The 16,504-nt window shown below is 36.3% G+C and overlaps 2 protein-coding genes across 2 annotated transcripts; one reads left to right on the top strand and one right to left on the bottom strand.

The window, feature by feature from the left end:
• Nucleotides 1-3,625: 3,625 nt before the first annotated feature.
• On the top strand, nucleotides 3,626-4,639 carry LOC115518719 (olfactory receptor 9K2-like). Its single transcript, XM_030322271.1, has one exon. The coding sequence runs from the start codon at nucleotides 3,677-3,679 to the stop codon at nucleotides 4,637-4,639; it is 963 nt and encodes a 320-aa protein (XP_030178131.1). The 5' UTR covers nucleotides 3,626-3,676.
• A 4,553-nt stretch (nucleotides 4,640-9,192) lies between these two features.
• On the bottom strand, nucleotides 9,193-16,504 carry LOC115518718 (olfactory receptor 9K2-like). Its single transcript, XM_030322270.1, has 3 exons — nucleotides 15,548-16,504; nucleotides 9,786-9,857; nucleotides 9,193-9,288 (listed from the first exon to the last, which is right to left on the bottom strand). Exons 1-3 carry the CDS (start codon nucleotides 16,472-16,474, stop codon nucleotides 9,193-9,195), a joined length of 1,095 nt encoding a protein of 364 aa, XP_030178130.1. The 5' UTR covers nucleotides 16,475-16,504.

Genomic DNA, 16,504 nt, shown 5'->3' with positions numbered 1-16,504 from the left:
TTTCTAGTTATCTATCACTTATGAAATCAATAATGATAGATAACCAGAAAATTCTATGGGCATGAACACTAAAAATAAACACTTCCTAAAAATCTATTTGATTTCTATATGAAGTTGAATATGATCAAGAACATATATTGAATGATTTTAATCAATGAATTTGTTGAGGGTTTATTGATGTCTCAACTATTGTGACAGTTAGTGGCCCTCTACCTATTTGTCAGAAATAGCATGCTGTTACCGTTAATGCTATTGTGGAAAGTTTAAGGATTAAAAAGTATATTAGAGGGGTGCTTGGGTGGCTCAGTCGGTTAAAAGTCTGACTTCAGCTCAGGTCACGATCTGGCGGTTCGTGAGTTCGAGCCCTGCGTCGGGCTCTGGGCTGATGGCTCAGAGCCTGGAGCCTGCTTCTGATTCTGTGTCTCCCTCTCTCTCTGCCCTTCCCCTGTTCATGCTCTGTCTCTCTCTGTCCCAAAAATAAATAAACGTTTAAAAAAATTAAAAAAAAAATAAGAAGTATATTAGATTATGGTACATTTTACAGGTTAGATATTCAAACTCTATCTCATGTGCCTTCTAGATAGAGATGTTGGAAAGTTCAAATGTCTCCTGCCACACAGGTTCTTTACACAGATTTTGCTCTACCAATTAGATCTATACAAGCTCAGAATTTAGAAGGGCACAATGACTTGGGGATCAACTTTCTGTCCATTCTTTCTACCAGTAGAAAAAAGAAGTTGTAGAAACATGTGGACTTATTTCTGCAGTGCTGTTGAATCCCCAACTTCCTAGAAAAGTGATTTTGACGGATGAGGAAGTAGTGACGTTTTTTTGCTTCTGTGTATCTGATCCCTTGGACCATAGGTCAGGTGCTGTACTTTTGAATTGTATCCCCAATAGTAGTATCTCTCTGTGAGTTTATCCTAAATTTCTCTCAGGATCATTATAAGAGTGTCATCCAGAAATTCTTCCAGCCTTTCCAAATTTGATAGGCCTCAATTCACCTTAATTAATATTTTTCTGTTTAACGTACGTAATGTACTTCTGGGACACTTAGGTGGCTCCGTCTATTAAGAATCTGATTCTTGGTTTCAGCTCAGGTAATGATGTCATGGTTCATGAGATTGAGCCCCACATCAGATACTGCTGACAATGTGGAGCCTGGTTGGGATTTTCTCTTTCTCCCTCTCTCTCTGCCCCTCCTTTGCTTGCCACTCTTTCTCTCTCCTTCTCTTACAATAAATACATATTAAAAAAATTAAAACATGAAATACCTAATCTGCTTTTTCTTCCTACACTGACCAAACTTTTACTAATACTGTATTATAATGAGAAACTCTTACCCTGTATCATTTTGTATTCCATACAGACGAAAATTCTAAATAAATTCTAGAAATAATTTTTAATTAAAAGGAGATTTAAAAAGTAGTATTACAATTAATTTATGGAAACATTTAGGATGAAAATATATAAAGCTTAAAATACTAAGCTCATTAAATAGAGTATTATGCCTATGGTTATTATTTTTTTAATTTTTTTTATGTTTATGTATTTTTTTGAGAGAGAGAGAGAAAGACAGAAGCGCAAGCAAGAAAGGGGCAGAGAGAGAGGGAGATATAGAATCTGAAGTGGGCTCCAGGCTCTGAGCTATCAGCACAGAGCCCGACACGGGGCTCAAACCCACAAGCCGTGAGATCATGACCTGAGCCAAAGTCAGATGTTTGACCAACTGAGCCACCCAGGCGCCCCTATGTCTATGCTTTTAATGCAGTCCTTTAGTCATAAAATAGTTAAGATATTTTAAAATCTTTTACTAAGGAAATTTAAAATCATTTTATTGAGTGCTTTTATTTCTTCTCTGATTGTTTAGTATTTGAATATAAGAAAGCATAGCATTAGAAAAATATTATCTGACTCTGAGTTTGTGATTTACAGGGTATTTGTCATATCATGAAATATGTCTACATCAGACCATGGGGAAGGGGGGAAAAAAAAGTTACAGAGAGCGAAGGAGACAAACCATAAGAGACTCTTAAAAACTGAGAATAAACTGAGGGTTGATGGGGGGTGGGAGGGTGGGGAAAGTGGGTGATGGGCATTGAGGAAGGCACCTGTTGGGATGAGCACTGGGTGTTGTATGGAAACCAATTTGACAATAAATTTCATATTTTAAAAAAAGAAAAGAAATATGTCTACATCAAGAAATATAGACAAACCATATCTTGGAGTGAATTTTTATCTTTTTTTAAAGCATAGTGAATTTAATTTACTACATAATTAAAAATATTCACTTATCTAACACTTTTCTCATATAGTACTACCTTGTAAATCTGTTTCTCTGTACATACCAATATATATGCTATGATAATTACCAAAAAGTTTTTCTTTGTCAATGAAGAAAACTAAGTCCAAAGAAATTTCCCAAAGCATACATACAACCAAAAGGAAAAGTTCCTTGTATTTGGACTATTATTAGATTATTTGTTTGTGTCTGATGTTACTGCAGTCCTAATGGACAACAGCCCTGGAGCCTGTACTTATGTCTCTATAATTGACTTTATGATTACTCCTCTCCCAATGGAATCCATCACAGAGGATGAGCAAATCCTTAATGTTGAAATATCCTGAGGAAAGATTGAATAGGACTAAAATAAGTAAGACCATCATAAACAACTACTGTTGATACTGGAGCAAATGATGATAGACTATAGATGACACAAAATTGCTATGGTCCTTTAATACTCATCTTATTTTAAGATGTATAAAGCCTACTAGGATTTAAGAAAGGAACTCTCCATTATATATATTCCTTAAATATACTTGCCCTGCCCAAAGAGCCAGATCCCATGAATTGATGAAGTTGTGGTAGAAAGGCATCATTGTGTTGTAAGTATTAGAATGTTCATTAACTTCTCCCCACTTCAGAAAAGGAGCTGATTATGGCATATTTTAATTAAACAACTATTAGTGGAAGTAAAATATTTATAATGAAGCAATAAAAATTCCTTTATTTGGGGGAATGGACTTGATCTGAGGAAATGCCCATTTATTTAGAATGATCTTTAGAGCATTTTATTTGATCTAGGATTAGTGGTTTTTAAATTTTATTAATTTTAACACACAAATGACTTATCTATTTTTATTCTATTTTCAAAGATGGATACAGTAATAATGAAAAAGAAAGAAATGGAGGTAAATAAGGTAACAATATTTTAAAATATATTTATTACTGTCATGTAATGATTCAAACACTGACTTGACTATCACAAGCTATAAACATTGTCATAGCGATTACATGTAATATCTCTACTTTAGATCCTAGTAACACTCCTATTTTAGATTGTGAAAATTATTTTACTATAAAAATGTTAAGAATAGAAATTTCAAATTTGATTTAAATTAGACAATATTGTATGCTACTTATTGGCTGAACTCACAGCAAATTTATGATTTAAGTACAGTGACCCAGAAAATTTTTTCACTGCTTAGTCTCATAAACCTAGTATTATGTAATGCAAATTCTTGATTCTTCATGACATTAAAATTGTTTTATGTACAATAGTTAATCAAGATGTAAATAATTTATTCTACATTTAAGAAATTATTTATGCCACTAGAAACAAAGCCTAGATTTCATTTGTTTATTTTGCCTTGTGCCTCTCAGCAGGTTTCTGCCATGGGTGACAGGGGAACAGACAATCACTCGGAAGTAACTGACTTCATCCTTGTAGGCTTCAGGGTCCGCTCTGAGCTCCACATTCTCCTCTTCCTGATCTTTCTGCTTGTGTATGCCATGATCCTCCTAGGGAATGTTGGGATGATGACCATTATTATGACTGATCCCCGGCTGAACACACCGATGTATTTCTTCCTAGGCAACCTGTCCTTCATTGATCTCTTCTATTCGTCTGTTATTGCACCCAAGGCCATGATCAACTTCTGGTCTGAGAGCAAGTCCATCTCCTTTGCAGGCTGTGTGACCCAGCTCTTTCTCTTTGCCCTCTTCATGGTGGCAGAGGGATTTCTCCTGGCAGCCATGGCCTATGACCGCTTCATTGCCATCTGCAACCCACTCCTCTACTCTGTCCAGATGTCAGCACGTCTCTGCACTCAGTTGGTGGCTGGTTCCTATTTATGCGGCTGCATCAGCTCAGTTCTTCAGACAAGCATAACATTTACTTTGTCCTTTTGTGCTTCCCGAGCCATCGACCACTTTTACTGTGATGACCGTCCACTTCAGAGGCTATCTTGTTCTGATCTCTACTTTCATAACATGGTTACGTTTTTCTTATGCAGCATTATTATTTTGCCTACCATAATTGTCATTATTGTGTCCTATATGTATATTGTGTCCACAGTTCTAAAGATAAGATCCACTGAGGGACGTAAGAAAGCATTCTCCACTTGCAGCTCTCACCTGGGAGTCGTGAGTGTGTTGTACGGTGCCGTGATTTTTATGTATTTCATCCCTGATAGATTTCCTGAGCTGAGTAAAGTGGCCTCGTTATGTTACACCCTAGTCACTCCCATGCTGAATCCTTTGATTTACTCTCTGAGAAACAAAGATGTCAAAGAAGCTTTGAGAAAGATTCTGGGGAAAAAAATACTTCTATTTAATTCTATCTTAACAGTGACATAACTGAAAGGCACAGGCATTATGACAATCTGGGGAGGCATTGGCACAGAGAATTTGTCCATTGATATTAGAAATATTTAATTTTGGAAATTTTGCGTATTTGAAACCCATGTACTTACAGCTGAAGGATACATTAGGACTACATTTTGCCTGGCTGTTGATTTTGGGGTGTATTGGCTTTCGCCATACTTCATCTTCATATGGGTAAAGATAATGATTGCCATATATTTTGATTTTAGGGAAAATATATCCCAAGTTTGCTGCTGGCACTCTAAGGATGATGTTTGGGGTGTATTGTTTATTTTGACTTAGGAACAAGTGTTATGTAATATGTATGTAACTGGTAGGGTAACAAAATCTGATATGATAAGAAGACAGAACAAAATATCTGATTTATTGCAGAAATCTTTTTGAATGCTGCATGAGAGAAACAGTTACTCTGCAGTGCACACAGTCCTAAAGGTGACATATGAGTCATTCTTAATTGTCCAGAAGGTCAATGAGTGACACACATATTTCACAGTTTTCTGTGGCTTAAATTATTCTTGAAAATCTTCCCTTGACAAGAAAACCATAAAGAAAATGAAACAAAAACAAAGATAATTCATTTTTTGTTGTATATGCCTTAGAAAAAATTCATCAAATGATATTTATTGAATTTTGATGTGCATTTTGCCATATGAAAATCCATAAGTGTAAATAATCTGTACTTAAGCTCACAATCAGATGAGGAGAAAAGAGCTGAACAGATAACTAAACTGCCACACAGAAACTCAGTGAAAAACGCATTTATAGAATATACAAAAAAATTAAAAATGCAGCCTTTAGAGGTGAATGTTCTTGATGGTCAGAGAAATCTTAAGTGCTTTGCAAAATAAATAAGTAGAATTGAGCAGGTTTCTGTGCAAAGAGAAATAAATAACTATATGGTGAACTCCATGAAGTTTAATAAGTCATTTTAATGCACAAGACAAAGAGTGAGGGATGAGACTTAAAAGGAAATTCATGGCAATCATGCAGACCTATATGTCGAGCCTAGGAAGACAGCCTTTATTCTGTAGACAAGGGGTAAGCTCTGGGGATTTTTCAAAAAGACAGTATTGTATTCAACTTGGCATTTCACAAAAACCATACTGGTAGCTTTATGGAAAATAAATATTCAGGAGGAGAAGACAATAGTCATAGAAACTGTGTGGTCATCCATGTAAGAGGTTGCAATGGCTTTACAAAAAGCAGTCTTATTAGGGACTGTGAAGAAAGAGATGACCTCTAGAATGGCAGCTAAAGTAAGCTGAATATTGATTGCTGGTTGATAACATGAGAATGATGTAGAACTGAACAATGACTTCTAATGTTTGAGCATCTCTGCTGGAGAAATGCTACCTCATAAAATGAGGAAGGAAATATAAGGGCAATATAGTTCATCATGAACCTGAGAGTTAAAAAATAAGCTCAGATGTCAAACTTAGTTTTCAAATTCTGTTTTTGCCAATGTAGCTTAGAGAAAGTTATACATAGTATAACTTTGAGAAAGAGATACATAGTATCTCTGCTTTGTAATTTCCTCCTGTAAAATGGGGTACATACCTACATCTGAGTTACTTGAATGATTACATGACATAAATTTCATACTTATTTGTTAAATCTGTATATTTATTGGCTACCAGATTTGTTCTTTCTTTATGCCTTTACTATTATTTATGTTAAGTCTGAGAGAGGAAGAAAGACAGTAACATTCTCTGTCCCTCAGTAACTTCACTCTCTGCGGAGAAGCATCCCATGTCTGCAAGAGTACCTGTGTTTTCATTTCCATAGACAGAGCTTGCATTACCCAACTTTGTTATTTCAGTCTTTATTTTTCTTTTTGCTGAGAACTAATAGAAAAGATTAAAAACAAACCAAAATATGGGGCGCCTGGGTGGCGCAGTCGGTTAAGCGTCCGACTTCAGCCAGGTCACGATCTCGCGGTCCGTGAGTTCGAGCCCCGCGTCAGGCTCTGGGCTGATGGCTCAGAGCCTGGAGCCTGTTTCCGATTCTGTGTCTCCCTCTCTCTCTGCCCCTCCCCCGTTCATGCTCTGTCTCTCTCTGTCCCAAAAATAAAAAAAAAAAAAAAAAAAAAAAAAAAACAAACCAAAATAACAAGAGTCTCAATTAAACGCAAAATAGTATCTTATCATCATATGCTATATCTGTTCATGTCTCTACCCATGTATTTCTCTAAGCATCTTTCCTTATACTTTAACAAATGTCACCTCTTCCACCCACATTTTTTTTTAATACAGGTTACTGAAGAAAATAGGGGACTCACTAGGTAGAAAAACTTGATGAAGATTTAAGATGGTGTCTTGCCTTTTTCCTGACAGGAAGCAGAAAGATGTTTAGGATGAGAGAGGCACATTTTACTAACCCTCCCCTACGAGTAAAATGCAGAATCATTTTGCCAACATTCTGGGTCCTATAATGGAACGAGCCTGCAAAGAAAGAGGCTCCTCATTCTTTGAATCTTCATCCACTGAATATTAGCAATCCTTTATCAAACTGAGAAAAAAGGCCCTAACAATCGTGCTGTTAGGAGAACAATGTTCCTCCATATTCACCATGTGCTGCACCCCCACAACCACCATCAGACACAGTCATATGTATACATAATCAAACATAATCATGGTCTCTGTCTCTCTGTCTGTCTTTTTGTCTCTGTCTCTCTGTGTATCTCTCTCTCTCTCTCTCTCTCTCTCTCTCTCTCTCCAGGATACTTTTGTGAGAATGATCACTGGTTATTTCACTCCCCAGTGTGTTCAGCGTCATCCAGATGACTCAGAAAAGAATCCTCAGGCAGAGGGAGAAGCTAACAGACCTCACCGTAAGATGACACATGCAGTAATTTTTCAATGCTGACTTTTTCTCTTCTTTTCCTGATGTCCAGTACTTTCTGGCATTGCTACAGGAATTATATTCAGGTATATTCTGTGCTCATTCTTGTTTGGAATTTGCTCTTCTCCTTTTACTTTTAGGTTCCAAGAAGGTGCACATGCTGTATAGAGTATTTCTGAAAGCAGGGATAAGCAGCAAAAATAATAATAGCTTTAACTAGCATGTTAATATAAATTAATAAAAATATATGCATCAATGCATACATACACATAAATTTACACATATGTAATTCTCTAAATATGATATATACCTTATAAGGCTGGTCATCAAATAATCAAAGTTGTAGTGCAAGTCATGTAAAAAGCCATTTTAATACTATATAGCTAATATTTTGATTTAGGAATTACTGGGTTTTTTAAAAACATCATTGTTGGTACCTAAATAATACCCTTACCTAAAATATAATGCACATAAGAAATTTCTTCAAACGCATCTACTAACTTCCCATTAAATATATAATTATAGCTGACTGTAGCATCAATAACTGGTAAAGTTTTCTTAATTTAAATGATAGTGTTAATGGTGGTGAATCCTCCCTCCACTGCTGCTACACTAATAATAATTATATTTTTAATAGGTTTTATCCTACTTTCTGCATTGATTTTTTTATTACAATAAATATCTTCTATTGCCTTGAGTAGATGCCTGTTTTTCAGTGCAAAAAAAAGATGAGTCATTGTTCTAAAATGAAGTCTGTGGATCTAAAAAAAAAAAGTTCTGCTGATTTTTTTTCTCAAATACTTTACTGAAGAATAATTGTGTGAAATGAACTGTTTGTTCAGAATGTACAATTCTGTGAATTTTAACAGTTTTATACATCAAAAAACCATCACCACAATAAGATACAGAAAATTTCCATTACCTCTAAGAGATTATCATACTCCCTATTAGTCCATGCCTCTGTCCAACTCCATTTCCACACCACCAGTGATCTGTTTTTTGTTTTTTGTTTTGTTTTTTTTTTTTGCTTTTTGTGTGTGTGTGTGTGTGGCATATTTATATATATAGCCTGCATACAGTATGCACTCTTTTCTGGTAGGCTTATTTAACTGAGTAAAATGAATTTGAAATTTAACTATGTTATCATCTGTTTAAGTAATTCCTTTTTTTATTGCTCAGTCATATTCCGCTTTTCATTGTACACATATGGCCAAATTTTCCTTATGTGCTCTTAAATTCATGGGCAATTGAGGTGTTTTCAACTTTTAGATACTATGAGTAAAGCCAATAGGAACATTTGCTTGTATTATTTGAATCAGGACCTACTCCCTCCCTCTTCTCTCCCAGCCCAGCATGATAGGAAGCACACAGGCAAGTGCAGAAAAGAACTTAGAGACTCTTCCCTTACATCCCAGTCAAGAGCTACCATATCACCTCGAAAGTGGCAGGCTGAAAACAATCCTTTTTCCCTCCAGCTCCATGCTGCAGAAGCTCTATTCAAGGGAAGAGTGGCTACAATGTCTGGAGATGTCTTCCTCTATCTAAAGCCCATTCATAGGGTAGGAGATCTACCCCATGCATGATAGGGCAAGAATAATGGGTTCCCCAATTTTAGTTGCCTCAGTTCAAAGGAGAGAGGTTCTATGTCAAGAAAAACAAGTTTGGAAAACTATGGGCTACTGAACTCACTCAGAAACCTGTTCTAAATCCAGGGTGTCACTCTGAGAGAGCTGGGCCACTGCTCCCGTCCCAGTTCCAGAACAGGTGAACACAGGTTTTACCTAGAAAGAAAGGCAGTCCATAACAGAGGGCCCCAAAGCTCTCCTCAAGTGAACTGAATTTATTTGGAAAAAAGTGGGAAAATTCAAGCATAGGCATAAGTGACTCTCAAACATTATACACATTTGGTGATAAGCTGGTAGCTCCATGAGAACAAAAAGCTACATGCAGACCAAGTAGAAGTTTACCAGAGAGAACCAGGGAAGGAGACAGTGAAGAAGGCCCTCCTCATAGGATGGGGGCAAACCTCAAAGACTGGACTTAAAGGCTATCCTTGCAGAGGTGACAAAAACAATGGATCAGACAGTAGAGAAATATCTGCCCCAAAATGCTGTCAAAACAATAGAACAAAAGGAGAATTAATGGAGCTTCCCTGCTAGCTAGGAAACCTACAGAGGTACACCCAATAAAATGTTCAGGGGAGGATACAGCAGAAACTAGCCTCAATAAAACCACTGTCATCCAAGAGTACTCACAAGCCTAAGGTTGTGCCTCTGACAAGTGACACAAATGATGTCTCAGAGCAAACAAAAGCCAATAAAACAGTCAATAAATAAATAAATAAATAAATAAATAGGCAAATAACAAGAAAAATACAGAAATTATTTCAAAAATGTATTCTGCAGTTTAAAAATACAACAACTGAAATGTTATATAGTGGGAATCACGCAGTATGTACCCTTTCGAGATTGGCTTCTTTCACATAGTAATATGTATTTATGATTCTTCCATGTCCTTCCAGAGCTTAAAAGCCCTTAATTAACATCCCTCACCAGGCTGGCATAATTTATTACAATTGATCAACCTGTATTAACATATTTTATCATCCCAAATTCATAGTCTACTTCAGGGTACATTCTTGGTATTGTATATTCTGTACATATATGTACATCTATGTATATATACATGGTATTATATATATAATGACCTGTATCTATAATTATGGTATCATGTAGGGTATTTTCACTGCCCTAAAAATGTTCTGTGCTCTATCTCTTCATCCCACAACTCCTGGCAACTGCCAATCTTTTTTTCTGTCACCATAAGTTTTGTCTTTTCCAGAATGTCGTAGAGTTGGAACCATATAATAGGGAGACTTTTCACACTGGCTTCTTTCACTTAGTACTATGCAATTAAACTTCCTCCTTCTCTTTTCACACTGGTAGCTCATTTCTTTTTAGTGTTGAATAATGTTCTATTCTCTGGATGTACCACGGTTTATCCATTCACTTACTGAAGGAAATCTTGGTGGCTTTCAAATTTGAGCAATTGTGAATAAAACTGCTATAGGTTCTTGTGCGGACATAAATTTTCAACTCCACTGGGTAAACAGCAAGGGGCAATTTCTGTATTGCAGATCAGTGAGAGTATATTTAGTTCTATAAAAAACTACCAAATTGTCTTCCAAAGTACTTGTACTATTTGCATTTCTACTGAAAATGTAAAGAGTTCCTTTTGCTCCACATGCTCACTACTATTTGATGTTGTCAGGTTTCTGGATTTGGGTGATTTTGATAGGATTATAGCGCATCTCGTTTTTATTTGCATTCTCTATGACATATGATGTGGAACATCTTTTCATATGTTTATTTGAACATCTGTATATCTTTGTTTGTGATCTGTCAGTTCAAGACATTGGACCAATCAGATTGTTTTTTTACAGTTCGGTACTAAGAGTTCTTTGCATACTTTGGATATCCTTTATCAGATATGTCTTTTGAAAATATTTTCCCCCAGCCTGTCTCATTTCTTCTCATTTTTTGGCAATGACTTTTGCAGAGCAGAAGTATTTAATTTTAATGGAGTCCCATTTATCAGTTATATTGTTCATGGACCATGACTCTGGTATCGTATCTAAAAAGGCATCACCATACCCAAGGTCATCTACATTTCTCTCATATTATCTTCTAGGAAAAGTTACAGTTTTGTGTTTTACATTTAGGTCGACAGTTCATTTGAGTAATTTTTGTGAATACTGTTAGATTTATATCTAGGTTCACATTTTTGTATGTGAATGTCTAGGTATTCCAGTATTCTTTGTTAAATAGCCTGTTTTTTCTCCCTCCATTTATTATCTTTGTTCCTCTGTCAAAGATCAGTTGGTTCTTGATGTCATTCTATTTCTAGTCTCTCTATTCTATTCCATTGATCTATCTTTTTATTCTTTCACCAGTACCACACTGTTTTGATTATTGTAGCTATATAGTCAGTCTTGAAGTTGTGTGGTGTCAGTCCCTGATTCTGTTCTTCTCCTTCAATATTGTGTTGGTTATTCTGGTCTTTTGCCTCTCCATATACACTTTAGATTCAACTTCTAAAGTTTGTCAGTATCCATAAAACTATTTGCTGAAATTTTGATTGGGGTTTCAGTGAATGTGTTGATTGAGTTGGGGAAAACTGACATCTTGACAATATTGAGTCTTCCTTTCCACAAACATATAATGTCTCTCCATTTATTTAGGTCTTTAATTTCTTCCATTAGAGTTTTATAATTTTCCCTCTATAGATCTTGTACATATTTTGTGAGATTTACACATACATATTTTATTTCAAGGTAAGGATGATAATATAAGTGATATTATGTTTTTAATTTAAATTCCACTTGCTCATTGCTAGTGTATGGAAAGCAATTAACTTTTGTATGTTAACCACATATCCCACAACCTTTGTATAATCTCTGTTTCAGGGTTTGTTTGTTTGTTTGTTTGTGTCAATTCTCTCAGATTTTCTACATAGAATCATGTGAAAAAAAGTGTTTTTTTTTTTCCTTTTCCCATTCTGTATACCTTTTTGGAATAGTTTTCTAGGGCTTCTAAAACAAAAATGCCATAGATTGGGTGGCTTAAATAACAAATTTATTTTCTCATGGTTATGGAGACTCAAAGTCCAAGAATAAGGTACCAGCAGATTTGGTTTCCTCTGAGGCCTCTCTCCTTGGCTTGCAGCTGTTTGCCTCTCGCTCTCTCTTCACATGGTCATGCCTCAGTACATGTGCACGTCTAGTGTCTCTCTGTGTGTCCTAATCTCTTATAGACACCAGTCAGATTATATTTGGATCCACCGTAACAGCCGTATTTTAATGACCTGTTTAAAAGCCCTGTGTCCAAACAGAGGCACATATTACAGTAATGGAGGTTAGGGCTACAAAATCAGAGTTTGGGAAGACATAATTCAGCCACTTTTATTTCCCTTTTTGTCTTTTGCATTACCTAAGACTTGCAAAAGGATCCTGGAAGTTGTGATCAGGGGAGACATCCTTGCCTTATTCCTATCTTAGCAAGAAAGCTTCTAGTTTGTCAGCATTAAATATAATCTTAATTGTAGTTTTGGGGTTTTTTTTAATGTTCTTTTTCAAGTTTAGGAAATTCCCCTCTATTCCTAGTTTGCTGAGAACTCCTTGACTTTTTACCATCACCAAGCACATCATACAAGTTCAAAAATGTGAGATACACTTCCTTTGGTGTACTCTCCTCATACTAATCAGCTAATCAGTTCTGTGTATTTTTTTAAGTGTATTTATTTTGAGAGGGGAAGATGGGGAGAGAGAGAATCCCAAGCAGGCTCCGTGCCGTCAGCACAGAGCCCAACGCAACAACGCGGGGCTTGATCTCACAAACCAACAGATCGTGACCTGAGCTGAGATCAAGAGTCAGTTGCTTCACGGGGCGCCTGGGTGGCTCAGTCGGTTAAGCGTCGGACTTCGGCTCAGGTCATGATCTCACTGTCCCTGAGTTCGAGCCCCACGTCAGACTCTGTGCTGACAGTGCAGAGCCTGGAGCCTGTTTCGGATTCTGTGTCTCCCTCTCTCTGTGACCCTCCCCCACTCATGCTGTCTCTCTCTGTCTCAAAAATAAATAAATGTTAAAAAAAATTTTTTAAAAAAAAGAGTCAATTGCTTCATCACCTGAGCCACACAGGTGCCCCAGTACTGTGTATTTTATGTGCAGCTTTTCAAATCAGCCTTTTTAGATTTACATGGGCATACTTTAAGCTTTCATCAATAAGATGAATTGATTCAGCAGTTTCCCTGACTCCAATCTTATTCCTTTTAAATATATCTTCCAGGTAGTGCTGCAGATTTTCACTTATTACCAACCACAATCTTACCACTTGTATGTATTATTGGCATACACATCTCTGGATTATAATTCCCTGTGTAAGCTGTGACTCTCACACTAAATTGTAAGCTCCCTAAAGAATTATTTTATTTAACATCCAGATGGCCAACACACACAAGAAAAGATGCTCAACATCACTCATCATGAGGGAAATACAAATCAAAACCACAATGAGATACCACCTCACACCTGTCAGGATGGCTATAATTAGTAACTCAGGAAGCAACAGATGTTGACGAGGATGTAGAGAAAGGGGAACACCTTTGCACTGTTAGTAGGAATGCAGACCGGCGCAGTCACTCTGGAAACAGTTTGGAGGTTCCTCAAAAACTTAATTATAGAGCTCGTCTATGACCCAACAATTTCACTGCTGAGTATTTATTCAAAGGATACAAAAACGCTGATTTGAAGGGACACATGCACCCCCAAAATTTATAGCAGCACTACCAACAATAGCTAAATTATGGAAAGAGCCGAAATATCCATCAAATGACAAATGGATAAAGAAGAAGTGGTGTATATATACAATGGAATATTCCTTGGTGATCAAAAAAATGAAATTTTGCCATTTGCAACAGCCTGGATGGAACTACAGTGTATTATGCTAAGTGAAATAAGTCAGAGAAAGATGAATATCATATAACTTCACTCACATGTATAATTTAAGAAACAAAACAGATGAACACAGGGGAAGGGAAGGACAAATAAGATAAAAAAAGAGAGGGAGGAAAACCATACGCGACTCTTAAATACAGAAAACAAACTGACGGTTGCTGGAGGGGAGGTGGATGGCGGGATGGGCTAAATGGTTCATGGGCATTAAAGAGAACACTTGTTGGGATGAGCACTGCATGTTATATGTAAGTGATGAATGACTGGATTCTACTCCTGAAATCATTAATACACTATATGTTAACTAACATAGATTAAAATTAAATTAAATTAAATTAACCATTAAAAAAATAAAAATAAAAACATCTTTAAAATTTTAAAATAAATAAATAAAAGCAAAAACAAAGAATAAAAGCAAAGTATAAAAGACTGTATATGGTATGCTACTTTCCAGGTAAGAAGAACTTTTGAAAAGCCATTTATTTACGTGTGTACTTATTTATTTAACTATGCCAACATTTATCCAGGAAGGATAAATCAGAAACTTACTGAAAATGGTTTCTCATAAGGAGCTGGTGGCAACACCATGGAGAAGAAAGAGATGGCAGTGAGATTTCTCTGAATATATTTGTATACAGTTTTGACTTTTAACTATGTAAACACTTTACATTTTCAAAAATAAAATTAAATACATATATGCATCCCCCCAAAAGAATGACCTTATTTATACCTGAGCTTATCCCAAGATGAGAACATATCAAATAAGTAATCAAGAAAATTAATCAAATAAATAAATATTCTAAAGCATAAAAGAGTGATTTTGGATCATACAGTATTTGATGACTACCTTCCTGCTATAATTTTTAAAAAGTATTTCATAGAATAATTAACACAAAAAAATTATGAAGATCCAAATTGAGGAAGTGACTACTGAGAAATATTTGCAGTTCTCTTTGTCCCACTTGTTTCTTCTTATTAGTTGGGATCCAGCACCTAGAGGGCCTCAGAGCCTCTTACACATCAATAAACAATATTTCAAGTTAATATGTATTATGAAGATTACTTATTTTTTGTTTCTCCTTATTATACTTCTTCTCAATACATGACATATAAAATGCTGGTGAAAGTATTTTATAATACTTTTTTCACTTGTCAAACTGAAAGTTTGATAACTGTTTAACAAGTACTGTTCATAGACTGTAATAAAATATCAAAATCACATTTAACAGCAAGCTATAAAAATATAAAAGTCAATTCAGGAAATAAAATGTTATTTTAGATCAGTGGGAAGGTTCAACTTGAAAAATGCTGCCCTAATGTCCAGGATATTTCTGATATCAAGGACATTTTGGATTAACAATGTCCCTGAGCAAAAAAATGTAATATGTGGAACACACATCATCTTGAAAAAGCTGTGTTAATATTTTTATGATGTTCAGGAGATTAATTTTCATTAATGGTCACAAGAAAGATGAAAGAAATAGCCACAATACCTTCGATGGATGAGAAATAATAATCAAGGAATAGCATTTTTCATCTCTAAAAGTTTTTTTAGAGCCTCTTTGACATCTTTGTTTCTCAGAGAGTAAATCAAAGGATTCAACATGGGAGTGACTAAGGTATAGCATAAGGAGGTCACTTTACTCAGCTCAGGAAATCTGTCCGGAGTGAGATATGTAAAAAACACAGCACCGTACAGCACACTCACGACTCCTAGGTGAGAGCTACAAGTGGAGAACGCTTTCTTACGTCCCTCAGAGGAGCGTATCTTTAGTACTGTGGATACAATATACATATAGGACACAATAATGACAATTATTGTAGGCAAGGTAATGATGCTGGATAAGGAAAAAGAAATCATTCTATAGATGAAGAGGTCAGAACAAGATAGTCTCTGAAGTGGGCGAATATCACAGAAAAAGTGGTCAATGGCCCGAGAACCACAAAATGGCAAAGTAAATGTCGTGCTTGTCTGAAGAACTGAGCTGATGCAGCCGCATAAATAGGAACCAGCCACCAACTGAGTGCAGAGACGTGCTGACATCTGGACAGAGTAGAGGAGTGGGTTGCAGATGGCAATGAAGCGGTCATAAGCCATGGCTGCCAGGAGAAATCCCTCTGCCACCATGAAGAGGGCAAAAAGACAGAACTGGGTCACACAGCCTGCAAAAGAGATGGACTTGCTCTCAGACCAGAAGTTGATCATGGCCTTGGGTGCAATAACAGATGAATAGAAGAGATCAATGAAGGACAGGTTGCCTAGGAAGAAATACATCGGTGTGTTCAGCCGGGGATCAGTCATAATAATGGTCATCATCCCAACATTCCCTAGGAGGATCATGGCATACACAAGCAGAAAGGTCAGGAAGAGGAGAATGTGGAGCTCAGAGCGGACCCTGAAGCCTACAAGGATGAAGTCAGTTACTTCCGAGTGATTGTCTGTTCCCCTGTCACCCATGGCAGAAACCTGCTGAGAGGCACAAGGCAA

Source organism: Lynx canadensis, chromosome B4 (genome assembly GCF_007474595.2).
Source record: "Lynx canadensis isolate LIC74 chromosome B4, mLynCan4.pri.v2, whole genome shotgun sequence".
Taxonomy (NCBI): Eukaryota; Metazoa; Chordata; class Mammalia; order Carnivora; family Felidae; genus Lynx; species Lynx canadensis.
This window is presented reverse-complemented; position numbering and strand designations above follow the sequence as displayed.